The sequence below is a fragment of the Acytostelium subglobosum genome (genome assembly GCF_000787575.1).
Source record: "Acytostelium subglobosum LB1 DNA, scaffold: scaffold10, whole genome shotgun sequence".
Classification (NCBI taxonomy): Eukaryota; Evosea; class Eumycetozoa; order Acytosteliales; family Acytosteliaceae; genus Acytostelium; species Acytostelium subglobosum.
In genome coordinates, this window is record NW_012236523.1 from 689013 (window position 1) to 715969 (window position 26957).

The window sequence follows — 26957 nt, forward strand, 5'->3', positions numbered from 1 at the left end:
AATCACATACTCTGTAAACTCATATTGAGTAATGTAACAAGTATACATGAAAGATGGATGAAGGTGATCAACTGGAATGATGATGATGAGGTCAATGATGTTGATCATGTTGCTGAATATGGATACCCTCGACATGGCATCAAGTCAACGATCAAAGGTGCCAGGTTGACAGAAATGCCACTCGACACGATTCTGCGATACAACGCTACAGATATGTTCATCGAGACATTGAACAACATGATCAATGTCGAAGAATACCCGATCGTCAATGGTCTGTTAAAAAAAGCAGCCATATACAACAACACAACAGTGTTCAAGTTCTTGTTGAACAACACCGACATGTCAATCGATGAATATAATATACCTATGAGCATATGCACAAATGGCAACATTGATATTCTTGAGAGCTACTTGGCTGCCACCGACTACCATCCACTTCCAAACAAGACTATCACGCAACTTCCCAAGGCAATCGACAAAGGAAACATTCAGTTCATTCATCTATGGCTCAAACATACACCATTCCAACGTGAAGCACGTGAGAGAAGCGAAGAGAATGTCAAGATCAAGTTCAAGAATGGGCGAGGCATCACACTTGGCATGCTCAGAATGTTGCACGAGGAGTTCCAATGTCTGTTCATGTTCACCGACGTCTGGCCCGCAATACTGTTGCACTCGGTCAAGCACAACTTGCCAGAATGTGTTCAATACATGATTGACAATTTGCCTGATGGCTGCCGGTTGAAACAGAGCAGCGAGGCCTACGACCCCAACGTATTGTTGATGGGTAGGTGTCTCAAACGATGTGCCAAAGATGGCAACATTACAATATTCCAAATCATCGTCAAGACAGACATGGGCGCCAAATGTCTCGAGGAAGGCCATTTCAGCGACTACGAAATCACTATGGCGCTGGATCGTGGTCGCGAGAACTTCCTCAATCACCTCCTCCAATATCACCTTGACGATGGAACTTTGAGAAACGAGGAAAAGTTACTCTCATGTTTTATGTCAGAGGGCAAAGGCAGACTTCGCGTCACTCCAAGCGCAGCCATTCTCCACGATGACTTTGTGAGCATGGAGATATTCGCCCAGGAGCGAGTGGAGATCAACTTGAATAACAAACAATGTCGAAAAATGTCCTTGTCAATGGTGCGCTGCATTGCCAATATGCACTCACCACCTCTGGTGCTCAGCAGCCGAACATTGAAGGAGATGATGCTGGTGCCCCACCTATTCACCTCGGACATCATGTGCCAGATCTTGAACAACGTCGACATCCCAACAAACATTGCAACAATACGCTCTATGCAATGTCTGATGAAGGTTGCAGCTGGTCACTCAATGGATATCGCGCATATTCTCCACACTCGCTTCGGCTTGGACTATAACTTAGAGTGTGTGACGGAGGCACTGACCAACCTACGAGACCAGAAGACATTTGAATCAATCCTCCAACATGTTTACCTATATACCAATCGAATCAAGGAGGCTGTTCACACTTACATCGAACAACAACAATCATTGAGTGCGGTGGTCTTTGTCATTGATCAGATGAACATTGTGAGGAATGACCCAGTCACGTGCAAGCATGCCACTATCAATCCAAACATCGCAGTGTTTGAACATGTGTTCAAACTGTTCACTTTGGATCAGCTGGATAAAGATGGCCATATCAATGCAATTTTCAATGAAGCAATGAATGGTGACAGGATGGACATTGTCAACATGATCCAACAACGATGCATCTTCGAGAGAGGCAAAGGTGTAGTGTTGGATGCATCACCAATGAGACTCAAACAATTGACCTTGAAGAATTGTTTCAAGTCGTTGGCCTACTTGTTCAACCACCCTCCATTCATCGACATGCCAAAGATGGACCAGTTGCGCATGATTCACATCGTCAAGGACCTTGGATACCAGAACTTAAAGCAGCGAGTGGTAACAATTTGTCTTGATCAGATCACTTTAATATCAAAAAGTAAGTTTCATTCTATCAACCATACATAGTCCTGCTAGCTTACTCACAACCATTCATCTTAGGGTACAGCAGGAGGACGACTCAAAGACCAAACAACTTGTCAGAGCTGAACCATGTCATTCATTCAGTGTTCAGTGACGCGAAGCTTGGCAAACTGATCATGGAGCACATTGGACATATTCACAGATCATGGGGATTGAAAGAGTACCAACTGATCAAGGGTGCCAAACTTCTTGATTATCATTGTCTGGACTATTATCTATATTTTGGTGCGACTGAATGGTTTCTCAAGGGCTACAACGACACATTCTTACCAACCATAGGCAACAACAATCAACACCATCACAATAGTGACCTACTCGAGATGGCATTGTCATTTTGCAACAAACGAGTTGCTGAGGTACTTTTGGCCAACCCCAAGATGTCGTTCAGAGTTGTTGATGAGAGGAATCCCATCAGCGCGTTCTTTGTCGCACAGCTATCAAAATGCGCTCATCCTGATTGGGAGTGGGCACTCGATCAGTACTTCAAGCTCCTGGGCCTGCCGTCCAAAACCGAAATTGACAGAGATACTATGCAATATATACGACATCCATCATTCCTACGTAAACTCAAGTATCATGGAATTGGCCTAATGAAGTTCAATCAAGGGGATGCAAACATGGTCACATTGATGTGGCTCGAAGAGCCCTATGCATTGGAGATGCTAGAGTTGCTCAAAGAACTCTCACTCCTCACCGATGTCAATCTCCAATCGACTCTACTTGTGGCAGCGGTCAGTCTCGGTCTGACATCGATCGTTAGATACTTAATCGACACGTACGAGAATTATATGGATATTTCAGATGCTATGGATGCATGTTGCCAATATGGTCGATTGGAGTATTTGGAGTGGTTGTTGCCATGCAGCTTGAACAAAAGACCATCTGGCAAACAGTCATTTGGGATTGCTGTTGAGCATGGTCAGCTGGCCATGGCACAGAGGATGAGCACTGTCATCACGTCCACTGGCGATCGTCATCTCAACCGATTGAGCAAGATCACCAAAGTTTTGGAAGATGGCAACTTGCAGATGGTCAACTTCCTGCTCGACATCAGTGCCGACATGCCCAAGAACAAGGACTCAAAAACAACAGTCAACAATATCAATCCCAAGATATTGACAATTGATTTGTTGGAGCGATTGATGGCCAATCCCAACATCAAATGCAACTTTGCACAAGTGATGGGACAGGCTATCAAATGTGAATCTGGCACCAAACATACACTGATGGACTGGTTGGAGCATCATGAGACTAAGGGCAACATTCAAACAAACTTTWAAGTTTGCATTGAGCGTTGCATCTAATCTTGGTGACCTGGATGCCATCCAGAGGGTAAGGTCATTCGCTGCTCGTGGTGGTAAGGACCAAGTCAATCTCTCATTTGTCAACATTATTGCGTTGATGAGATTGGTTGGAAAGCCCAACAGCATTGTTACCGAGCAGACCATCATTGAATATGTCACTGATGACATCAAAAAAGACTCAATGTCAAACTTCTCCAAGTTGTTTGATTCAAGAGATACTGTTCCACTTCCACTCATCATGTTGTTCTTCACTCATCTTACCGACTTGGTCAACATGGGCATGGACATTCACAATGATCAATCACCATCGTCATCATTATCCTGGGACTCTGAACATTTCCACTCGATCATTATTGGCATCATTTTGAGAGGTGACTTGGAATCAATCGACTACATCTTTCAACTTGGATTGAAGCACAACAAGAATTATAGGATCAATGATATCAAGAACCAATTGGATGATTGTGATGCTCCAACGCTCTCTCATCTCCTGGACAAAGGATACATCAGTTTGGACGATTATGAAATCACTTACACTCTCACTAGTTTGATCAACTCGGCATTCAGAGAAGGTCGCCTGGAAATCATCAAACTCATTCACAGTCGATGCACCACTCCATCACAACTATCAAAGTATCTTCCATCCTCCAGTGCCATATATGAGGCATCGCATAATAATAATCACAAGATACTCAGCTATCTATTCGAAGGAGTAGATGACCCTATGGGTCCTCCATCAGTCTTCAAGAGGGCCTACTCCAAGAGGAACACGACAACATTGCTCAAAGCAGTTAGACATCACTCCATAGTCGAATATGGTAATCTTAAGATCATTGATATGTGCAATCGACTATTGATTGATTGATTGATTGATTGTTGATATGTGTATCCAAGTCAGTCACTTAATTAAATTAATTAATTAATCAACTGTTTAATTAATTAGTTCCAAATTTGGAAAATTCCCATCAAAGGAAGTTTTGGTGTGGGTGTGTGGGCATCGATTACTTGTTCCCACTTTGAACTTCTCTCTCTCATTCTCCAACAACATTCGTCTCTCATTCACTCACTCACTAATGTTCAAATACAACATACATATACATATCATATACAACATACATACATACATACATATAAACTTACATAATAAAATAGAACAAAGTCAAAGAAAGTCATGAAGGACAAGTCAAGTCCAGTAATTTCCGACGATGATCCTGTTGTTGGACCAAGACAACAACAACAACAAACATTAGATGATAATACAACGAATGGAATAATACATATTGACAAGGAGAAGATTGTTAATGAGGATGCGGAGGAAGATGATGATGAGGAGAAGAATAAGGAAGGTCGTTCATCTACATATTTGCCAGAGTCCTATGCGGCATTAGACTTTTCCTCACCATTAGAGTTCAATCCAGTATTTATTGTCAGTTCGAGATGGACACATATGTTGAATGGCGTATCTGTTCGAGAATACATGCTCTACAAGTCTTCAAAAGAGTATCATTCACATAATAGTGCAGCAGTCCGTACTCCATCACCTGAGAAGATGGTCGTGCTCAGTGTAGACACTCAAATACTAGACTGTCAATCTGTATGTCATACCATAGATTGAAGTTGATTGAATGGTACCTTGAACTACCCTAACACGATGACGTCACTCCATTCAAACAGATATTCAATAGCAATAATATACTCTCTGCACCTGTTGTAGAGTGTGAGGGTCCAAAAGAGAGTAGTAACAATAGCAACAGCAACAATAGTGGCAGTGGCAGTGGCAGTGGTAGTAGCAATGGCGATGAAAAGGATCAGTCCAAACAAATGGCAAGAGAGAGCGAGAGTAAATATGGTATAAGGGGCATGGTCGACATGCTTGACCTCCTCGAACTAGTGATCTCAATCACCCAGCGACAAAGACAGATGTCACCATCCAACTTCCAGCATCATCCCAACATGCTAATCAATGGTCGCAAGAGTCCTCAATCACTATATCAACAATCAATCAAACAAGCATTAAGTATGTGATAGTATGTCGGTCAGGACAAGTGCATGCAGTATCCCTAACACATTGTCTAGACCCACTCTCACTTAACAAGATAGATATATACGAAGACATGTCATTGCTACGAGCAACCGAGTGTCTATTGGAACTCAAGTCTCCATTTAAAACACATCGACTACCTATATTCAACTCCAATGGTATTATTGAATGAATGAATGAATGAATGAATGATCGCCATGACATGACTAACTCAATCCATGCCTTGGCATTCCATGATACATAGATGAGATCACTGGAGTACTATCTCAAACCGATATATTGTACATAGCACAACGTTATATTCATTTGCTCAATAGTAATGGACAGAGGAGGGCACTTGACCTTCGTATTCTCAATCCAGTGACCATTTTCCATTCGGATGCCAAGGCTTACGAAGTGTTTCAAGCACTTAACGCCAACAGAATCAATGGAATAGCGATTGTAGATCCTACCGATGGGAGCATGATCACAAGTGTAGATATAAGAGACATAAGAGTAGGTGTCATTGCGAGTGTATGACTGATTGGCGAGCCAAACTAACAACATAACACATGTACATAGAACGTGGACTTATCAGTTCCAAACTTTATGAGTATGACCATCCTTGAGTTCCTCCACGAGAGACATAATGTATGTATCACATCATCCAAGTTCAATCAATCACTCACTCACTCACAAATCAATCCAATCAACTTACAAACATACAGGGTAACATTACCAAACCATTGACGATAACCAAGGACTCAACATTGATTGATATCATCAATATTATGTGTGACAACAATGCACATAGAGTGTACATGAATGATGAGAAGGATGGACATCCATTGACTGTCACTCTGGTTTCCGATGTCCTCTCAATTCTTGTCAATTGCTAATCAACGTGAGGTGATGTGATTGGCGTGCTTGCGATCACAGACAATGTAATGTCAATGGACCATCGACCATTCCAACAACAGTCCTATCAAGCTTGGAGACGGAAATGATAGGTCTACCAGGCCTTTATTTTCGCTTCAAGTAACTTTTCGTGCAGAGAAGGGACGCGTTGTGATGCCTTCAAATCAAACGAACTCGCCTTTTTGATCATTATCATTCAATCATACTTGTAAGTAATAAATAATACATAAACATATATATACTCATCTCTCATACATTCGAGTTGTTGTTGGATGTTTGTTGTTGTTGTTATGTCTAAATGATGTACAAAAATAGATACCTTTAAGACGCGAATGCTTTTAGCAAACGCACATTGGTTAGCAAACTATGCTGCAGCTGATCATAACATAACAACATCAACATTAACAATCCAAATGAGAGATTAGAGAGATGTCGTCTCGTCAACAATCATAATACTAACTTCCTATCACTATAACTTTACAGGCTAATCTCAAACTATCATTCACTGCCCAACTCAGTTGATTAATCAATCACAATAAATTATGTATCTTCTTAGATGTACCATTAAATACAATGCAAATGCAATTGGTTGTTTATCGGTTTGTTTGTTGTATAGTATTCCTGGGTATGACATGACTCAGTCCTAGTCCATGTTTAGACATGTTGGAGGAATGATGACAAACGGTACAGGTCACCATAGATTCCTGCAGCAGTGACAGTGGCACCAGCGCCAGGACCTTGGATCACCAGAGGTGTCTTGCTGTATCGCTCACTGTAAATGGCAATGACGTTATCGCACTCAGTGAGGTTGGCAAAAGGATGTGACTGGGGATAGTCGCGCAGGGACACTGAGGCCTTGGCTGTGGGCGTGGCCTGTGAGTGATCCACCTCGATCACACCACTGTATCGAAGTACTTGATTGTTGGACGCAGCCTTGACGCGCATGGCATCGTACACGGCATCCAACTTGAGCAGATGGTTGCTGAGGAACTGGTCGACTGGTGCTGTGGCCGCCTCCTTGTCGTCAGCGGGTATCAGACTGACCACGTCGACTTGGTTCGCTTCGAACGAGTCGACTATCTCACGCGCCAGGATGATGATCTTGCGAGCAAAGTCCATGCCGTTGAGGTCGTCTCTGGGGTCGGGCTCGGTGAAGCCCTTGCTCTTGGCAGCCAGGACAATGTCTGAGAACTTGATGTTGCTATCACGGCCATATTGATTGAAGATGTATGACAGCGTGCCCGAGAAGATGCCCTCGATGCGGGTGATGCGGTCGCCCGTCGCTACCATCTGCTGCACCATGTGGAGAATGGGCAGGCCGCCGCCCACCGTGGTCTCGTACAGACAGTGCGTGAAGTGGCTGTGGGCAGTGCTCTGGATGTCCTTGTACAGCGCCAGCTGGCTGGAAAAGCCAACCTTGTTGGGTGTGATGACGTGGATGCCCTGTGCCAGCCACTTGGGGTAAGACTTTGGCAACTCCTTGCTGGCAGTGCAGTCAATGATCACTGAATGCTTGGGGTGGCCGACCAAGATGCTCTCTGCAATGACGTCCACGTCGAAATCCTGTGCAGTGTCGCCACCAAGCAGCGACTTCCACTTGTCCAAGCTGACACCTTCACCATCGACCACCATCTTCTTTGAGTTGGCGATGGCGCGAACGATAAAGTTATGCTTTGGACGTCTAACATTGACCACAGGCTGCTTCTTCAACTGCTCCAACAACTCGCTACCAATCAATCCTGCTCCAATGATACCAATGGAGATTGAATCAGGGTCGAATGGTCTGTAGAAGGTTGAGTGAACAGCTCTCAGTGCCATCGATGTATCCTTATCCATGAGTACAGCCTATGTGAGTGAGTGATGGTTAGTGACTGGAATGATCCCAAGCGGTACTCTCCATGGGTTGACACATACAGAGATATTCCTCTCGGATGAACCTTGTGCAATGGCCTTGATGTTGATACCTCGTCTGGACAGTGCGTTGAATAGCTTGGACGCCACACCAACTGAGCTAACCATCTGATCACCAACGGCGGCAATAATGCTACAATCTTTGACCAACTCGATCGTTTGTACATGTCCAGTGTACTTGAGTTCATTGTGGAACTCCTTGCGAATGGCGTTCAAAGAGATGTCTCCGTCCTTCTCAGCGATGGCCACACAGATTGAACTTTGTGAAGAGCCCTGAGAGATCAACAACACTGTTACATGCACGTCACGCAAGGAAACAAACACACGTTGAGCCAAGTTGGACACACCGAGTCCAGCACCTTCAACATTGATCAACGACACTCTCCTGATGGCAGAGAATCCCTTCACATTATGATTGTACGGGTTGGTGTCCTCTTCTGGTCCAATATTTGATCTTGCATGGCTGATTGATTGATTGATTGAATGAGTGAGTGATCGAGTGATTGAGTCATCGGAGACATGTACTTACATCAATGTTCCACACTTGGAGAGGTTGAAGAAGTTACGTATCTTGATGGGGATGTTGTTCTTGATGGCTGGGGGCATGGTGTGTGGATGGAGGATGTTGGCTCCATAGTGAGACAGCTCACTGACCTCATTGTAAGAGATCTCCTTGAGGATGGACGCCTTGGGTACAATCTTGGGATCGGCTGAGAACAGACCATCGACATCCTTCCAAATGGTGATGAGGCTGGACTTGAGCATGGCGCCAAAGATCGATGCCGAGTAGTCAGAGCCATTCCTGCCCAGTGTTGTTGGCATTCCAGTGGCCGAACTGGCCACGAATCCAGTAATGATGAGGATAGAAAGCTCTGGGGTGTAGTTCTTGGACATCCAGTTGGCCAACTCGGCCTCTGAGCGCTCCCAATCCACAACAGGTCCACACTCGCCCTTTGACACAAACAATGTCTGGCGAGTGTCGAGCCAATTGGCATTGACGCCACGTGACTGCAGGAACAAGGTGAGGAGGCGAGCGGACCACACCTCGCCGTGACCCACGATCAAGTCCTCCATCTCCTCGGACATTGATTTGGTGATGGCAATCGCACGCAAGATGTCCTTTATCTTGAGGATGTCTTTGCGAAGGTCAGACTCAAACAGTTTCAGGCCCTCTTGGCTGGAGGCGTCTTGGATCAGGCCCTCGGCACAGCCGATCAGTTTGGCGAGCAACTGATCGCACACGGTCTCATAGTTGTTGTCCATGGATTTGGCCAGCTGGGTCATTCGCAGCAGGGTATTGGTGACGCCCTCCATGGCCGACACGACCACACCCTGTACACAGGCGGTTGTCTTTGGGTCCAAACCCGACTTGTTGAATTCCAGGTGATCATACTTTGAATGATCAATTACCTGTAGCACCTTTGAGTAATTCTCCGATGTGCCCAGAATGCTACCACCAATCTTATGCACATGCCATGCCACCTGTTGGAAGTTATAACTTGTATCCATCATTGGTATTATTTATATATATATTCTGTATTATTGAATAATCTGGATGTGATGTGAATGAATGAATGAAGGAATGGTAAGTGGACCTTTGGCCTCAATCATTTATTGCTGGATGTATGGAGCGGAGTCTATCCAATAGAGTACTTACAATACTATATTGATTGATATGTTATTACAGTGGAGGGTATATAAGTGATCAGGTGATATGTTGTGATTGATCAAGGTATTAAATATATGTGAGTGGTAGTGTGTGTGTTAAGTAAGTGATTGATCAATCAATCAGTGTGGTGAAGTGGTGGGTGTTAGGCAGGATGATGATGAATATGTGTTGATGATGATGCTGGTGGCCTTAAGTCAATCAGTGTATATATGTGTTTAAACTCAAGGGAGTAGTATCTTAACAACTGTTTCCTGCCTGCGTGCTGTTTTGATCTTGTCGTAGCAATAGTAGCAATCGTAGCAGTAGTAGCACTAGTAGTAATAGTGTATTCAGGTGAATGAACTGAAGATTGAATGAATGGATGGACTGTAACATTCATATGAATGATTACCAATGAATGATTGGGTGTCGACTGAGAGGTCAGTCACCCTACCCCCTTGCGGTGACCCTTAATGGGCCTTTATATTGCCCAAACCACATAACACAACAACAACAGAGTAAGGATAGAGGGCCTTATTATTATTAATTAACTAATTTTAGTTGTAAAGATCACAACATAAGCAATCGAATATGGGAAGAACGATTGGGTAGGCCAAGAAAGGGGGTGGGGTAATCAACGACGATGTGCATTGTCACATGACCTTCAGAAGCCTCGTTGACCATAAAATTTTATCTTCGTTTTGGATGCCATGACTCGCCATTGCATAGGCTTAGCTTGCATTGATGGATAATGGTGTTTTGACCTCGTGACCGGAGATCCGGAGATCTATCTATGTCCAGGCAATCCAAGGTGGTCCCCATCACATCCAATAATCCAGACTAGTAGGATACATATCTGTCCAATCTCTAAAGCCATCCAGCTCGTTTGAATAGTAGCGCGGATATGAGTGCAAAGCCAATCATGCCGCACATGACGCCAATGAATGAGTTGTAGTTGTTGTTGACATCTTCTTCGACCATACCTGGATACTTGATGTTCATGCCAAGTACACTGGTCACACAGATCAATGGGATAAAGATGGAACTGATTGCTGTGAACTTTCGCATTGTAATGTTCATGCGATTGGAGTGGTCGCTAACCTCCAGAGAGACACGCGCCATGTACATGTTGTTTAGGTCGCCCAGCAGACGGCGACACAGACTGAGCTTCTGTGTCATTCTCACAACGCTGTCTTGGACGTTGCGCAGGTAACTATGCAGTGGCAGTGGGATTAGCTTCTCGTCGCGCAACAACACTGATATGATCTCGCTCTTTTCAAAGATGCCGCTGTGTAAACTGGTGACTCGACGGCCGGCCAAACCAATACGCGTGAACAGTTCGTTCTGCTTGAGGCCACTCAGCAGAGAGACCAGCTCGTCCAGTGATTCGGTCTCCATGATGATCTTCTCGACGAGATCGACGTACAGGTCAACGATAGAGTCAAGGTAGGCGTAGATGATCCAGGCCGATGACGACAACGCACCTTCCTCTTTGTATTTGATCATCCTGACAACCTGCGACGTCGACAGTAGCATGTGAGCGTGGAACGTCAGCACCAGATTCTGAAAGAGGATGATGTTGAGAGTGCCAGTCACCAGATGATTGGAGCCCTCTGCATAGTGAAGTTCGTTCACGGCCACGTAGAGATGCTTTGAGAATATCTCGCACTTCTCTCTGGTGCCCTCCTTGATGATATCCCTCTGTGTCAATGGATGTATACCGAGCAGATTACATATCTCCATTATCTCATCATTCTCTAATGATTGAAAGTCTATCCAATAGTTCTTCTTATCACCTGGATGATGAATCTTCTCCTTAAAGAACTCTATTATCTCATTAAACTCATATAGTTTACTATCTTCACTACATGTGACTACAATATGCTGTAAGTAGTCTTGGGAGTTAGTTTACCTTGTTTGAATGATTGATTGATTGATTGACTTGACATACTTTCTTTGAGGATAATGATATATCTCTGTCAATAGTCTTTCTATTGCGATTGATTAGATCTTGTAACTCCATTATATGTGATGTTTGTTTGTTTGTTTGTTTTGTTCGAGATCCAAATATATAGTTATAGATACTAAAGATAATGGATGGTGATTATGATTATATATATAATGATAATGATAGTGATAGTGATAATGAATGAGCTTATCTAGCTGACCATTATGTTATAGATATAAAGATAGAGAGATAAGTGAAGTGAAGCACTCATTCATTCATTCACTCACTCATCTTGTTTGTCTGAAAGAGAGAGAAACACATAATTTGTGCGAAACACAAACATTTGATTACTTTGCCAACAAACAAGGACACAACTCTCACTCGTCTATCATTCCTTCTATCTCTTCACTTATGTACAAGTAATAATAAAACAACAAAAGCATATCATATATTATAACATACATACATATAAACATATACTTATCATCATAAATATATAGTGTATAGAGAAGAAAAGAAAAGAATAGATTATATAGAATGAGTTATCAACCTCCACCTACACAGAATGAATTAAGAGAGTTGATGTCAGCAGGAAGAGGATTGTACGCAATACTTGGTTTGAAACCAGGTGCTACACCAGATGAGATAAAGAAGGCCTATAGGACATTGGCTAGAAAGTATCATCCGGACAAGGTCGGATCAGACTCTGAGAAGATGGTCGACATCAACAAGGCCAATCTCATTCTCTCGAATGAAAGAATGCGTTATCTCTACGACAACTATAGGTTCACTGATGGTGTGGTGCATCATCGATCAGAGGGCAGTAGTTCCCGTCGTCCAGACTTCCACTTTGAGGGCGAGGGCGACAACATTGGCGACATTGCCAAGGCGATCGCTAAACTGGCGGGTCAGATGATCCTGACGCCCCTGCAGAACATCACGCTGCTCTGCCAATCAGAGATGTACACAACATTGTCGTCATTGCAGGCGATGCGACACATATTCTGGAACCGTGGCCTATCTGGATTCTTCCACGGCTCCCTGGCACAATCAGTACTAGACTACCTGGGACAGAAGTTCTCGGGTGTTATGGAAGGAGCCGTGCTCAAGAACAAAACTCATCCGATGGTTCATCAGTTGGTGAACATGTTCTTCACCTATCCATTCGACCTGATCGCAGCCATCTATCGAATGAGGATGGGCGAGTCCGTGCTTGACATCATTGGATGTCTGTACCAAGCGAATGGCATTATGGGTTTCTGGGACGGCTTCTTGCTGAGTACGGCGGTCTCAGTAACGCTTGGCTGTGTCGACATGGGTCTCGAGATGGCCGCACATTATGCCACAGAGAAGCATTTGGATAATCCAAAGTCCAAAATATGGCGATGGTCATACATTGCAATGACCAATCCCGTGGTCAATGCGTTGATCTACTCGGGCATCACACTGCCCATGTACGGTCTGACGCTGAAGCGACAGATGCAAGCGATCCGACCGCCTAGAGGCCGTCACTCGCTCCTGGATATCATCACTGGAACATGGAAATATGGTGGACTATCGAGAATCTATGCTGGATTTGTTCCATATGCCCTATATATGTATATATCTGAAGCCATTCCGAATTGAATAAATCAGGAATACTGCCTATGATGTTTATTATTTAAGTGAGATTGATTCGAGACAGATCAATCTTGAAACCATTCACAGCTCCAACGCAGTGGACGATGATGTTTGGTCCATGAGTCGCACCAGCTTCAAGGTTAAATGGAATGGCGCGACAAGATACTCCTTCCACCTCATCAGCAGTCCCTTGATCAGGTAGTAGATTGTTGAAGTACTCCTGTTGATATTGCATTCTGATCAAGTCTTTTTGGGATCTCTCATTCTCATTCTTACATTTTTGAAGAGGAAGTTGGAAGGAGAAGCCAGAGGGATCTTTTCTCTGGACCTTTAGGAGCGAGTTAATGGCCAATTGATTGTCTAATATCCTTTGTTCTAGCTGGTGGATCACATCATTGACTTGTTGTTTTTGGGCTAGAACTTGAAGATAGATGCCATTCTCAAGTAGTTGAGATTGACAATAAAGATAAATTGTTTCACCTGGGCCGTCCAAAAGGATTCCAGAACCTACACCAGCTCTTATCCAACGACTTATCTTCCTTTTAAGGAAAGCAAGAGTGCTGATTGGCGATTCAAAGTAGGGGCGGATCTCCATTACAAAGTCTGGTCTAACACTAAACTTATGTATCTTTCGTTCAACCAAGGGAATTGCATTATATGTTTGATTAATCATATATGATGCATCTGGTTTACTACAAAAGTATGGATGTCAGTTTTAATAATTATTGCTAATTTTATTCCTACATTTACATACTAATGGATATTTGGTAAACCTGGAATGTTGATAAGGTATTGGGCATGTCCTTCAAATACTTTTCCAAGTTGGGATTCATCGTTCCAGTTATCAAGTTGAATATATAGTTTAATATTCTGATTTGATGATACAACATCTTTAACTTTGACCCATATTGTGCTTGGGTCCTCAGCCTCGAGATGAATATCTTCATTGAGTAATAATATATTTAACAGAGGGTCATTGTCAACAGATTTGTTTGGGAACAGTGGAGATATATCAATTGGAGTTGCATAAGGAATGTAGATAGTATTAACTTTATGAACATTATAATAAAAGTCCAGAGTTGGTAGTTTAACTGAATGATTAATATTTATAAAGTTGATATAAGATGAAAGTTTAAACTCCCATGGTAATCTGATTGCCACTCCTTCTATATCCAATTCCTCCTCATCCTCATCCTCATCTTCTTCCACTTCCGCAACTACATCCTCCACCTCCTCAAAATAATCTTCTATATTATCTATGTCTGCCATTGAATTGTGATAAAATAAATAATATTTTAGTAGTAACTTATACGAATGGAAAATTATTGATTAGACGGACCTCTTATCTTTATTTGGTCATTAGGTATTGGTCTTGTGTGACTTTTGATTGGCCTGTTCTGTAATGTGGACATCATCGTCTCTTTGCCTCTTTGCCGATGACTTTGTTGTTGATGACTTTGTTGTTGATGTTGTTGTTGTCGAGAAGATGGAGCTCAACAGGCGATCACAAATATCAATGATCCTTAAATGAACACCTCCAGAAACAGAGAAATATTTAAGACGACGGATCAATGTTGGTATGTTAGTTGTGATCATATTGGATCGTTGAATGGGAGATACTGAGTGACCATCACCTTCAAGCAGATATCTGATCACTTGATGATGATTTCTCTCTGTCGCTTCGAATATACCCTCCAACGTTGGAATGTATCTTGATAGCTGTGCTGGTGAGGTGCATCGTTGATGAATGAGTTGGATGATGTCCAGATGTCCTTCTCTGCAGGCCCAGTCAACCAATCGAATGATGGCGTCGGATTGATGATCGTCCACACTGATGTATCCCTTGTCCAAGAGATGCTTGAGTACAGGTAGGCTACACATCTCCAAGTTAAAACTGTCCTGTAATTTGAAATACTTGTTAATTGTCAATGCCAAGTTGATAATGTAGTCGATGGTTTCAATGTGCTCATTCTTGATGACTCTTTCGATGATGGCGCTGACATTGGCTCGTCGGAATTTGGCAAGATCATCGTCTGGATCGTTGCCAAAGGTTGTCAAGTGGGTCACAAACAACTTGATGGTTGAGAGTGATGGCATGTCACCATCACTCATCAAATTAAAGATGATATTAAATGAGTTGGTCTTGATATTATCTGTTTCAAACTCTTTGATTGTCTCTTCGGTTAGAATGTTGTTGTTGAGCTGTCTAATCAGGTTGATCATTTCATATAATGATAGATTGTAAATCGATGACACTGTGCCAACCAGCTTCATGTCCTTGACCAATGTGTTGAGCCTTCTGATGGAACCAATGTCAGCAAGCTTTGAAGCTTGAATGAAGGCAAACGAAAAGTTTGTTGAAATCACACCTTTCCTCGATAGCTGTTCCAACATCTTGATAACTTCCTGTTTGTCATTGTCACCAGACTCTGTCGCAGACATCTTGATTGCCTCTCCCATTACACAATCAAACGAGCAAATAACATTTGGAAGTGCCAACAGTTTTTCCAACAACTCGATCGAGAGTATACTGTGATGAATTCTCCTTATTTCAACTCTATCATAAACATCATCAACATCATCATCACCATGGTTGGTCTTGGTTGATGCAGCCAAGTTGAGTATGAAGTTGGCCAAGTCAAGATGTCCAAAATCCAGTGCATGGGCCAAATGGATGATTGGACGATGCTTTTGAATGAGGACATTGTTTCCAGACGATACGATGAGTGAGTGCATCTGCTGAGCCTTTGCCAGATTTCCATATCTGACTGCCATGCCAAATGAAGGCAAGAGCATACCGTCGTCCATGAGCAACTCCAAGCACTCCATTCGTCCATATTTGTAACAAAGGTCAATGGCACGTCTCTGTAAATTATTGAGTGGATTTAGATCGGCAAATGGTACAACCGGCATGTTGGGTGCGATCTCCCTGTCCTTGACAAAGTATCTGACGATTGGTATCATGTCGAGCTCAATCGCCTTGAAGAACAGGGAGATCTCTAGCTCGATGGTGATCAGCTCGTGTTGAGTGAGTACCTCAAGCATCTCCAATGCACATGGTTTGTTGAACCAAAACTGTTCGACGAGGAATAAGTGGTCTTGATGAAGGCGTTCAAAGTTGAACAGAGGTACCAGTTTGTGTACGAATGCTGGATGGCGTACTTGTACCAAGACATCTGCGTTGATCTTGAGCGTGGGCTTGTCCGGCAATAGTGTGAGCCTGAGGTATTGATCAAACACCCACTCCCAATCGGGATGAGTGCATGATGATATCCTTGAGACAAAGTAAACACTGATGGGATCAGAATCTTTGATATAGAGTGTCATCAATGGGTTGTCCAACAGCAACTTAACAACTTGTTTGTTACAACTGGCCAGTGCAGTCTCCAATAATGATGTGTTGACATGTTGATTGAGAATGTTGATGTTGTCATTGTAACTCTTGATGAACCATTCTGTTGCGCCATATCTGATGTAATCACCCAGAGAATGATTATCGAGTAGTTTGGCACCTTTGATCAGTTGGTCCTCCTTCATTCCAAATGATGATCTATGAATCAGTCCAATACTCTCCATTATCCGTGTGCTTAACTTCTTGTCACTCAACACCAAGTGAATCACTGTGCCCAGCTTAGCCTTCTTGGCATTAGGTCGACGCTTCTTTGTCTTGACCACGGTACGTTTATTGTCCAGCTTCCTAAAGTTGTGATTGATTGATTGATTTAGTGAGTGAGAATGATTGATTGTTGATGGATAGAATGAACTTACATTTGATCGTTTGAGTGTGAGAGGATCATCTTGATCTGGTCTTGACAGAGAGTGATTACTCGTGGTATTCCATGCTCATAGGAGCAAACCAAGATGGAGTATAGGATTCTTAGCATCTCAGTATTGGACAAATCATCGCTGTATGAGTTGAACAGGGCCTCCAAAGAATGAAATGCATTATCCTTGACCAACTGATGTAGTTGAAATAGAGACTGCTCCAACATGACCTTGATGTTATACTCTGGGAACATCCCAAGAATGTTATCAACCACTCCAGGCTTGTCATTGAGTAGTGCATCATCGATAATGCGATCTATACAGTCCTCCACAGTCAATTCATCTTCCTCCTCTTCATCCTCCTCATGTTCTTCTTCTGATGCGCTCATGTCTGAGCCCTCCTCATCATCATCATCATCATCATCCTCGTCCTCGTCCTCGTCCTCGGTGTCCCTCATCTTCTTGTCCTTGGGGAACAATCCTATCACATGATCAAAGACATCCAAGTGTGGATTGGATGTGGCCCAAGCACAAATGTTTGGATCATTTCTGAATGATTCCAAGTGTTCCAACACAAAGATGACATCCTCCAATGGTTGTTTCATGATGAAGGCCATCGCAGCAGCACTGACAAAATCATCATCCAAGTGCTCTTTGTCGACGCGTTTGAAGAGCAACTCCAATGTCTGTTGGCCACATCCTCGTTTGAGAGCAGTCCTTAGACATCGAGCATCATGGAGTTCAGGGATCCCGATACCCTCACCAGAGATGCTGCAATTGACCATGAACTGATGAACAATGTCCGAGGTGATGTTGCTGTTTGGTTTGCCCACAGCCTTGATCATGCTCAACAAGGACTCACCAGAGAATAGGAAGGGTGGCGTGCGTGGACTGCAGATGAACCGCGCCATTGACTCTGTCATCCTTCGACACATCTTGGCATTCAAACTGAAGATGTCGCCCTGATGTGCGACTGAGTCCAGGGCCACAATGTCATTGTTCATTATTGCAGCCCTTGGGATGACACGCAATCTAGTCAGAGCCTCGTCTTGGAAACAATTTCTTAACAGCTCTTGATTTGAATCGTCCAAAGTGTCCATGTGATGGAGGACGAGATGTTTGAGAAAGTCTTCGCGACCTTGGTCCAGCGCGATCTCGATCGCTTCGTAGATCGAATCTGTAGTCCCAAGGTATTTGCTGCCTTGTGGCGTTTCAATGATCATCAGGAAGATTGTGATATTGCCATATTTGGCGCAACGCTCTAGACAACTCTGGATCAAATGCTCACTAAGTTGTTGGTGGCTATACATTTGATCGTCATCCAAAGCCTTGTCGGGCAGGTGTTCAAAGATGTATCGAACACTGTCCACCATGTTGCACTTGATCGAGTGCATCAATGCCATGTGCCAGATGATGATGCGAGCGAAAAGGCAATCAAACTCCTCGTGTAGCAATCTGAGCATGCCGAGTGTGATGCCACGTCTCTTGAATTTGAACAAGGCGGATCCCTCGTCGTCCTCTGACGATGGTGGTGGCCTCTCAGGAGCTCGGTACCTAGGGCCGAGTAATGAGTCGGGGACGAATGGAATATGTTTGAGTAGCAGTCGCACAAACTGTTCATTGCCAGAGTCGACGGCAGCGGGAATGTACTCAATCGTCTTGCTGGGCAATGGGTGGTAGTGTGTGGCTGCGAGGTAGCTCTCGAGTATGTCGATGTTTCCACTCTTACATAAACTCTCGAGCACATCCTCATGGTCCAGTACTTGCAAGCAAATACCATTGCTGTTCTGCAGTAGTAGATGTTTGAACACTGTCGCGTTGTTATAGTCAATAGATTGTAACAAGAGATCACAGCCTATCGGTGTTGTTATGTTGTCCACCTTGGACATCATTATAATGTTGTCGAATGTCTTTATGAACATGCCTGTGGCGTTGTATCGTAGCATTGACTCTAGTGACATGTTGTGTAGTTTGGCACCTTTGATCGTTGACTTGATTCCACCTTTAGGGTATCCTCCTTCTCCTTCTCTTTCTATATCATCATCATCCTCTGACCAGTTGATAATACCAGACCATCGCCTATATATATCACCAACTTGTCTAAATATAAGTCTGCACAGTACTTGATTATGGAACACTTCTTGTATCATGCTGTTGTCCTTCATTGTTTGTTTGTTTATTTGTTTGTTGAATGATTCGAACCCACAGATGAGACTTGTTCACTTTGTCAAAGGTCATTCAATGGTTGCTGTCAGTCTATATTTAATTATTTATTACAATGAACTATGGATGTCACCTACCTCTATCTCATCATCTACATCCAGATCATTTAAACTTTACATCAGAGACAGACTACATCTTGTTCACACATTACAAGACTTCAATTCCTTAGACTATATATAATGCCACCATCTTAACCATCCTTTGTTATATTCCTTTTTTTATATATATATAAATATATATAAACAAGTAGTAATAATATCTATATCGGTATACTACTACTAATTATTCATTCAATATCTATACATTGTAGTCGACAACTTTCTCCAACAGTACCACTCATAATGGGTAATTACCTTTCTGTGAGCAGACCAAGTTATGTAAGTTTATATTATCTCTATCTATCTCCATTCTATTCACTTACTAACTATTCTCTGTTATCCTTAGATACCCCCTGAGGAGATTGAGGACAAGGAATGTTTTGAAATTATCCTCGCTTTGAGGAATAGATGAATGACAAGGCCTTGGAAGTCTACTTGATCATGTACCCTGGATCTGCAGACGCACCAACAGACCAGAGACACTATACAATCATAATTGATGTACGTGCCGAGTCTAATAAGGAGATGACCACTGGGCTTGAACTCCATCTAGTAGTTCCTAACTCCGAGAACCAGGTGGTTGGCTTCAAATGCGCCTACAGAACTCGTCCATCTGATTCCTTCCCAAGGGTGCCCCTGGGCCGTCTGACCAAGCCGCTTCCAATGGTCAGTAGCAACATGACCTTGCCAGACTTTTTGAGATACCCGTGCCTCTTCATTTCATGGGGACCTGAAGTGTTCGAAGCCTTCCTCATGGAGTCTGTTGGGAGAAGGGACAATGTCAGGTGGGGTGCGGATACCAACTGCCAGAAGTTTGCCAGATATCATGTGACTGCCCTCCAGTTGCCTTGGCCAGCCAACGTCCCAGTGATATCCGATCACTACAACTGGGCCATCGAGTGGTACGTGGCAGCCAATTAGGCCTTCAATTGAAGACTATCTAGCCAATAAATATATTATTATCTTATCTGTTATTCGTTCAAATGATCTAATGAGTTACCCAACATTGTCGGCATCAATGTCCAACTATATATATGAATAAATGATGAATCAAGGATTTATTGATTCAACTGATGCACTGGATTGATCAATCCAAGCTCACCCACTTTGTTGAAGAGGCTGTTGTTGTTGCTGTTGCTGGACACTGTCGGTGGTCTTGGTGTTGGCGGCGGCGACGGGATTGACTCGCTTCTCGTCCACTCTAGACTTTGGAATCTGGAATGATGGCGCAACCCATGCACCGCACGAGCACTGAGCTCCACTCCATGACCATGATCCCAACTTCTCCTTGCACTTTGCGTTGTGACAGACTATCCTATTGTCATCGTTCTCTGGTGTCATTGTTATCTTTGATATCCACTCTGTCTCGCACAAGAAGAAACTAGTGCACTCGTCCTTGTGACCAGTTCGCTCGCGTCTCGACCATTTGAATGACTCCTGTCCATCGCCCTTCTGATGCTCTGCTATCTCGCTCTTTACAAATAAGTCGCTGCCACACTTGCGGCAGCAATATCTAAACTCCTCGGCATCCTCCTCATCGTCGTCAAAGAGGCTCTCTGCTGCCACTACTGTCGTCGTGGTCGTCTTTGTTGTTGTTTGATCATTGACAGTGAGTGACTCGATCTGCTCCACAATGAGTGACTCTGCTTTCTCAGCCTTCTCAGCTCGCTCGGCCTTGAGAGCAGCCTTCTCGGCCTTCTTGCGCTGTACAATGAGCTCTTGCTCAAACTCTTTGAGTTGTCTCACGAAGCCAGGGTTGGGATAGACGATTGGACGAGCATCGACCATCAGACCATGTGCGTCAGAGTAGTCAATCTTGAGCTTCTTCATCAGATAGGCAATGCAGATTGATGCCGATCTTGACATTCCTGCAAAGCAATGTACCAGCACAGCACCATCCCTTCTACCCTCCTCAATGAACTCGAATGTCTGTTCAAAGTATTTCTTAATGTCTACATCATCCATATCATATATATCAATAACATGAAACTTGTACATCTATTGATTGATTGAGCGAGGAAGATAGTGTGAGTGAGTGAGTGATTGATTGAGCGAGCGAGTGTGTTTGTGAGGCCAGCGAGATATATACCTTTGGCCATTTAGGTTTGAAGCCATTCATTATAGAGAGTACATGTGTAATTTGATACTCATCGAGTGTATCTCTCTTCACTGCTGCAAGTGATCCAATATAGAATCCAGGGAATATTTTACTTATATCTTCAGAGGACATAATGTTATTATTGTTGTTATAAATATATATAAATAATTATATATTATCTGTATAAGTGATTGATTAAATAATAATGACTAAAGATATGATCGGTCACATCAGATGTGATTGGTTTAGAGACGAAGACTTTGAAATTTATGAGAAAGTTGCAAAAACACATCTTCCCAACTTTTTTGACAAGATGGATGTCTCAAACGACACGACGTTGACAATGTTATTTGTTGGCATTGGACACGTTGCAGATGCATTGTATACAGACAGACAGATACACACAATACAAGACAACTGAAGAGATGGACTAAACAACATTGACACCTTCAATGTTTGTATATATATTAATTGTACTCTTTTCTAACTTATCCTGATCAACTACCTCTGCCTCTGATGTTGATGATGGCTCCTGTTTGTCTTGCTTCGCAGGCTCGACACCAAGGCCAAGGCCAAGGCCACCCTCCTTTAGATGTTGTTTGGAATCTTGACCAATCAATGGTGTGGACTTTGGATTGTTTAGGAGTTCTCGACATTGTGATATGTACACTGATTTGGACTTGATGAAACTGGTGATCAGGCCACCGAGGATGATGCCGCCTGGTATGTTGGACAGTCCATTATCCTTGCCCAGCGATAGGAATAACAATGGCTTAGATGGTTTGTACTTCTTTAGCTTACGATGCTTGGCGCCCGCCTCATCCAATCGCTTGATATTCTTGGCCACGACACCTGAATGCAGTAATGCATTGTAGGCTGTCTTTAGCTCGCTAATGTTGGTAATATCGCCCATTGCAAATACATTGGTGTGGCCCTCCACTCTAAGATGCTCGTCCACCTTGAGCTGGCCCAGCGCGTCGATCGATGTTGCGAACGACTTCCTCAGCGGCTCGCTGTTGGGCCTGCTGCCCAGACACCAAAAGATAATCTCTGCATCCACGTTTCCTTGATCGGTCTCGAGCACCTGTCCAGGGCGCGTCTGGTAGTCCACCACGGCGCCAGTGTTTCGTCGTTGTACCTCCTCCGCTGGGACATTGACCACGGTGTTGAGCATCACATTGACGCCCATCTTGGTCATCTTCTTTGCAAGCTTGGAACAGAATCGGTCACCTAGTCGATGTGAGCATAGTCTGTTGAGGCTGTGCACTAATGTTATCTTCTTGTCTGGGTACTCGCAGGCTATCTCACTGGCGAGCTCACATCCAACGGTTGTACCTCCGACTATGGCAACACTCTTGGCCTCGCGGACGGTATCACGTAACTTGTGATAGTAATTGTATAGGTCACTGCAGTCGACTGGCGACTTGTACGGCGTCATGTTATTGGATCCAGTGGCAATGACCAGGTAGTCAAAGGGCAGCTCGGCGCCGTCCTCCAGTCTGACACACTGGGGTGTGACTTCAACTGCCAACTGATTGATCACACGACCATTCTTTAGAAGGCTATCCATTGGTAAGAAGACCTCCGTGCATAACTCTGGTTGGACAACCAGTCTTAATGCAGTTATATTATGAAAGAACAACTTCTTTCTCTCTATCAATGTGACATTACATCTATTATCCAATGCTTTGGCCAGATAAACACCAGAGTATCCACCTCCAACTATTACAACTTTTGACTTTGCCATGTTTGATGGTTTGATTGATCGTTTGGTTGATTGGAGAGGGCTAGCCTAGGCGAGGTGAGGGATTGAGTTTAGAATATGTTATAATTGTAATGATATATTATAATACTAATAGATAAGTAGTAGTAATTGAGTGGAGTGGAATGCTTCCCCTCCTACTAATACTGTTTCTCGTTTAGTTGGTAGACTGGTTGCATACGAAACGATGAGATGTACTTGATTGTGTGCAGCGACTACACATCGCAGCGGGGTAAGATGCGTAAGTTGTCCACATCATTTACTCTTCAACTACTACAACAACATGGGTATCCCTGGGATTATAAACAAGTTACATCTTTGTGCCACATTTAAACCATCTGTCGTCATCTCAAGGACATTAACAACCCAAATTTGGACTTTTTGACAAGATGTTTGATCAAAGACGATGTTTGTGGATGAACGATTTGATGAGTGGCACATCAGTCCCGATTTGAACATTTTTAATTACACTACACTACAACTTTAACCAATACATACCAACTTGTGATAATATGGTAGATGATGAGACAATAAGAAAACAGTGCATAGGTTGCAGAGGAGTAGAGAATGAGAAGGACATCTTGCTGTACAGGGGCAAGCTTATCAAGGTGGTACTGTCGACAGACAATCAGTGTTGGCTAGGTAGATGCGTGATCGTTCCGGACGAACATATTTCACCTGTGGATCTCTATGCCTCGCGTCACGATGTTTACCAAGAGATTGGCGCGGCAATCGCAATGATGACGAGGTGCTACCGCCACCTATTTGGCATGGCCTACCCGAACATATGTCAACTGGGCAACCTAACCAAAGACCTCAACGGATGTATAACAACTGAAGATCGATACCATCATGTACACTTCCATTACATACCACGTTATGACAAGCCTGTTCAGTATGCCGGTGAAACCTTTGTCGACAAACAATGGGGACGTGGACTAAACGTTGATCGAGAGTCTGGCCTACTCGATTTCAAGGAGGTCTCCCCACGAACCATCCAAGCCATCGTCACCCAAGTGAGAGAGTACATAGACAATGACCTACCACTTTAATAACATACAAGTAATTGTACCGTATCAATCATTATCATAATCGCTTTCATTCATTCGTGCATTCATTCTGACAAGTCCACGTTGACGACCACGACCAAGAGGCCACGTCATGTCGTTCGGACTAATGAATACTTATGCTCAAAGTTGAGTAAGTGACTTGCCAACTGTGTCTTGAGGGCAATGTGTCGGTCCATTTATAAACAAGCGACAGTGTTGACCATGATCATATCAGAGGTTGACGAAGTTCCTTTTGCAACTTCAAAAAAGAGTGGCTGGTCAATGCCACATCAGTGTGTGAATGAACAATGAATGAAAGAATGAAGTGCAATCAAATCACTTGTTTATGCTTCGACCCTTTGTATAGATATAAGATTAGATTAGATTAGTGAGTCAACTTTGTTTGATTGATTGATAGATAGTATATATAAATACAAACAACATATACATATTTTAAATGGTATGATCAATCACATATCAAACAGCAGATGATACTTCAATCATCCATTCAATCAATCAATCAAATATAGTACTGACTGACTCATCGATTGATTATATACGATATAGGTTGTACTTGCAGCAGCTATATGCACAAAGAATGGAAAGCCATTGCTTTCAAGACAGTTCTCAGAGATGACAAAGAGTAGAATAGAGGGATTGTTGTCTGCTTTCCCAAAGTTGGTTGGTAATGGCAAGCAACATACATTCATCGAGACTGAGAATATTAGATACGTCTATCAACCATTGGACGCACTCTATTTGGTGTTGGTAACAAACAGGAACTCCAATATCCTCGAGGATCTCGACACCCTGCACCTGCTGGCCAAGCTCGTGCCCGAGTACTCGACATTCGACGAGGCCGACGTCTCAAGAAAGGCCTTTGACATCATCTTTGCCTTTGACGAGGTGATTGCCATGGGCTACAAGGAGCGTGTCACCCTGCAGCAGATCAAGCATTTCATCTCGATGGAGTCGCACGAGGAGGAGCGCGCCAAGATGGAGCAACAGATGCGCGAGCGTGACGCCAAGAACGAGGCCGTCAGAAGAGCCAAGGAGATCGAGCGACAGAGACAGGAGGCATTGGCCAGAGGTGGTAGCGGACGTGTCGGTGGAGGCATGGGCAGCGGCATGGGTGGAGGAGGCATGGGCGGCGGTATGGGCGGTGGCATGTCCTCAGGATCCCATTATGGAGGTGGTGGCAATGATCATACCTCCCCACAAGAAAGGAGAGAGCCAACGTATGTGTACAAACACTCAGATGAGATCAATAGTACTTGTCAACTAACTTCTTTCATTCATTCGCCTATACATAGTCCACCAGCAAAGACTGCACCTGCAAAGGAAGCATCTGGAATGTCACTCTCAAAGACCAACAAGAAGTCTACATTGGCACAGGTGTTGAGAGAGGAGAAGGTTGTCGACAAGGAGGAGGAACTCGAGGCTCTGTTGTCTAATGAGCCAAATGCAGCTCCACAAGCACCAGCACGAGCAGTCCCAACTGAGCCGTATGTTATCAATCAATCAATCACTACATCACTCAATCAATCAATCAATCATACTAACATTCAATGAACTGATGTGATGTAGAGTACATTTGATCATCGAAGAAGTGTTTACGTGCCGCATGGAGAACGATGGAACTGTGGAGAATATCGATATAAAGGGTGGACTGACTGTATCAGTTGAGGATCAGAGTTTAGGAAGAGTCAAGGTTCAACTGCAACAAGGTCCAAGTGCCAAGAGCTTCCAATTCATTGTATGTGCGCTTGCATGAAGGAGGTAGTCACCTTGTGCCATCGACTAACAATCAATCAATCAATCAATCAAACAATCTAGACTCATCCTAATGTTGACAAGCCAGCATTTACATCACAGTCGGCTTTGAGACTTAAAGAGGGACAGAAGGCATACCCATCGGGAGGCGTACTGAAGTGGAGATGCAAGACCACAGATGATTCGATGATCCCACTCAAGGTGAACTGCTGGCCATCGCCAAGCGGACAATCGACCACTGTCAACTTGGAGTACGAGTCAGTGGTGCCATTTGCGCTCAACAACATCGTCATATCGATACCAAACCCAACGGCGGCGTCGCCCGTCATTGGCCACTTTGACGGCCTGTACGAGTACGACACCAAGCAGAAGCTGGTGCACTGGAAGATACCCAACATCGACGAATCGAACCGCACAGGCTCCATGGAGTTCACCGTCAAGGGTGCTTCGAGCAACTTCTTCCCCGTCCAAATCGTCTTCACTGCCAACCAGTCACTCTGCGACCTCGAGGTCAGCCAGGTCGTCTCTGAAGACAAGGGTGGCGCACCAACCAAGTTCTCCACAGATGTTCAGTTGATGGTCGAGTCGTACGAGATCATCTAAACACACAACACCAACCACCGGACTATCCAATCATCAAGCTGGATGATGGAGTCTTGTTGTAACTATTCAAATACCAATGTCAATCAACATAAACATACATGTCCACCTTCTCAAAGGGGGGCAATCATTCAATCTCTTGTTGTTGTGTTGGTTGTCGTAGTCCTTGTCACGCATGACGATGATGAGACGTCA

The 26957-nt window shown here is 43.7% G+C and overlaps 13 protein-coding genes across 13 annotated transcripts; 8 read left to right on the forward strand and 5 right to left on the reverse strand.

Moving 5' to 3' along the window:
- Window positions 1-57: 57 nt before the first annotated feature.
- Window positions 58-3329, forward strand: SAMD00019534_056900 (hypothetical protein; the record flags this gene model as incomplete). The annotated part of the gene is made up of 4 exons (XM_012899181.1): window positions 58-787; window positions 854-1981; window positions 2044-3225; window positions 3307-3329. 4 exons carry the CDS (start codon window positions 58-60, stop codon window positions 3327-3329), a joined length of 3063 nt encoding a protein of 1020 aa, XP_012754635.1.
- A 97-nt stretch (window positions 3330-3426) lies between these two features.
- SAMD00019534_056910 (hypothetical protein) lies at window positions 3427-4194 on the forward strand (the record flags this gene model as incomplete). Its single annotated transcript, XM_012899182.1, has 1 exon — window positions 3427-4194. One exon carries the CDS (start codon window positions 3427-3429, stop codon window positions 4192-4194), a length of 768 nt encoding a protein of 255 aa, XP_012754636.1.
- A 306-nt stretch (window positions 4195-4500) lies between these two features.
- On the forward strand, window positions 4501-5354 carry SAMD00019534_056920 (hypothetical protein; the record flags this gene model as incomplete). Its single annotated transcript, XM_012899183.1, has 2 exons — window positions 4501-4923; window positions 5004-5354. 2 exons carry the CDS (start codon window positions 4501-4503, stop codon window positions 5352-5354), a joined length of 774 nt encoding a protein of 257 aa, XP_012754637.1.
- A 610-nt stretch (window positions 5355-5964) lies between these two features.
- On the forward strand, window positions 5965-6248 carry SAMD00019534_056930 (hypothetical protein; the record flags this gene model as incomplete). The annotated part of the gene is made up of 2 exons (XM_012899184.1): window positions 5965-6000; window positions 6078-6248. The coding sequence occupies 2 exons, from the start codon at window positions 5965-5967 to the stop codon at window positions 6246-6248; spliced, it is 207 nt and encodes a 68-aa protein (XP_012754638.1).
- A 673-nt stretch (window positions 6249-6921) lies between these two features.
- Window positions 6922-9687, reverse strand: SAMD00019534_056940 (hypothetical protein; the record flags this gene model as incomplete). Its single annotated transcript, XM_012899185.1, has 3 exons — window positions 6922-8112; window positions 8182-8641; window positions 8708-9687. The coding sequence occupies 3 exons, from the start codon at window positions 9685-9687 to the stop codon at window positions 6922-6924; spliced, it is 2631 nt and encodes an 876-aa protein (XP_012754639.1).
- A 1006-nt stretch (window positions 9688-10693) lies between these two features.
- SAMD00019534_056950 (hypothetical protein) lies at window positions 10694-11849 on the reverse strand (the record flags this gene model as incomplete). The annotated part of the gene is made up of 2 exons (XM_012899186.1): window positions 10694-11710; window positions 11778-11849. The coding sequence occupies 2 exons, from the start codon at window positions 11847-11849 to the stop codon at window positions 10694-10696; spliced, it is 1089 nt and encodes a 362-aa protein (XP_012754640.1).
- A 507-nt stretch (window positions 11850-12356) lies between these two features.
- On the forward strand, window positions 12357-13596 carry SAMD00019534_056960 (hypothetical protein; the record flags this gene model as incomplete). Its single annotated transcript, XM_012899187.1, has 2 exons — window positions 12357-13372; window positions 13440-13596. The coding sequence occupies 2 exons, from the start codon at window positions 12357-12359 to the stop codon at window positions 13594-13596; spliced, it is 1173 nt and encodes a 390-aa protein (XP_012754641.1).
- Window positions 13597-14753: 1157 nt separating this feature from the next.
- Window positions 14754-19120, reverse strand: SAMD00019534_056970 (hypothetical protein; the record flags this gene model as incomplete). Its single annotated transcript, XM_012899188.1, has 3 exons — window positions 14754-14849; window positions 15015-17091; window positions 17163-19120. 3 exons carry the CDS (start codon window positions 19118-19120, stop codon window positions 14754-14756), a joined length of 4131 nt encoding a protein of 1376 aa, XP_012754642.1.
- A 768-nt stretch (window positions 19121-19888) lies between these two features.
- SAMD00019534_056980 (hypothetical protein) lies at window positions 19889-20401 on the forward strand (the record flags this gene model as incomplete). Its single annotated transcript, XM_012899189.1, has 1 exon — window positions 19889-20401. One exon carries the CDS (start codon window positions 19889-19891, stop codon window positions 20399-20401), a length of 513 nt encoding a protein of 170 aa, XP_012754643.1.
- A 180-nt stretch (window positions 20402-20581) lies between these two features.
- Window positions 20582-21710, reverse strand: SAMD00019534_056990 (hypothetical protein; the record flags this gene model as incomplete). The annotated part of the gene is made up of 2 exons (XM_012899190.1): window positions 20582-21478; window positions 21570-21710. Coding segments are annotated over 2 exons (1038 nt in total), but the record flags the coding sequence as incomplete, so codon positions are not given.
- A 304-nt stretch (window positions 21711-22014) lies between these two features.
- SAMD00019534_057000 (hypothetical protein) lies at window positions 22015-23352 on the reverse strand (the record flags this gene model as incomplete). The annotated part of the gene is made up of 1 exon (XM_012899191.1): window positions 22015-23352. A coding segment is annotated over one exon (1338 nt), but the record flags the coding sequence as incomplete, so codon positions are not given.
- A 500-nt stretch (window positions 23353-23852) lies between these two features.
- SAMD00019534_057010 (hypothetical protein) lies at window positions 23853-24392 on the forward strand (the record flags this gene model as incomplete). The annotated part of the gene is made up of 1 exon (XM_012899192.1): window positions 23853-24392. One exon carries the CDS (start codon window positions 23853-23855, stop codon window positions 24390-24392), a length of 540 nt encoding a protein of 179 aa, XP_012754646.1.
- Window positions 24393-25022: 630 nt separating this feature from the next.
- On the forward strand, window positions 25023-26765 carry SAMD00019534_057020 (hypothetical protein; the record flags this gene model as incomplete). The annotated part of the gene is made up of 4 exons (XM_012899193.1): window positions 25023-25627; window positions 25703-25894; window positions 25977-26145; window positions 26226-26765. The coding sequence occupies 4 exons, from the start codon at window positions 25023-25025 to the stop codon at window positions 26763-26765; spliced, it is 1506 nt and encodes a 501-aa protein (XP_012754647.1).
- Window positions 26766-26957: the final 192 nt, after the last annotated feature.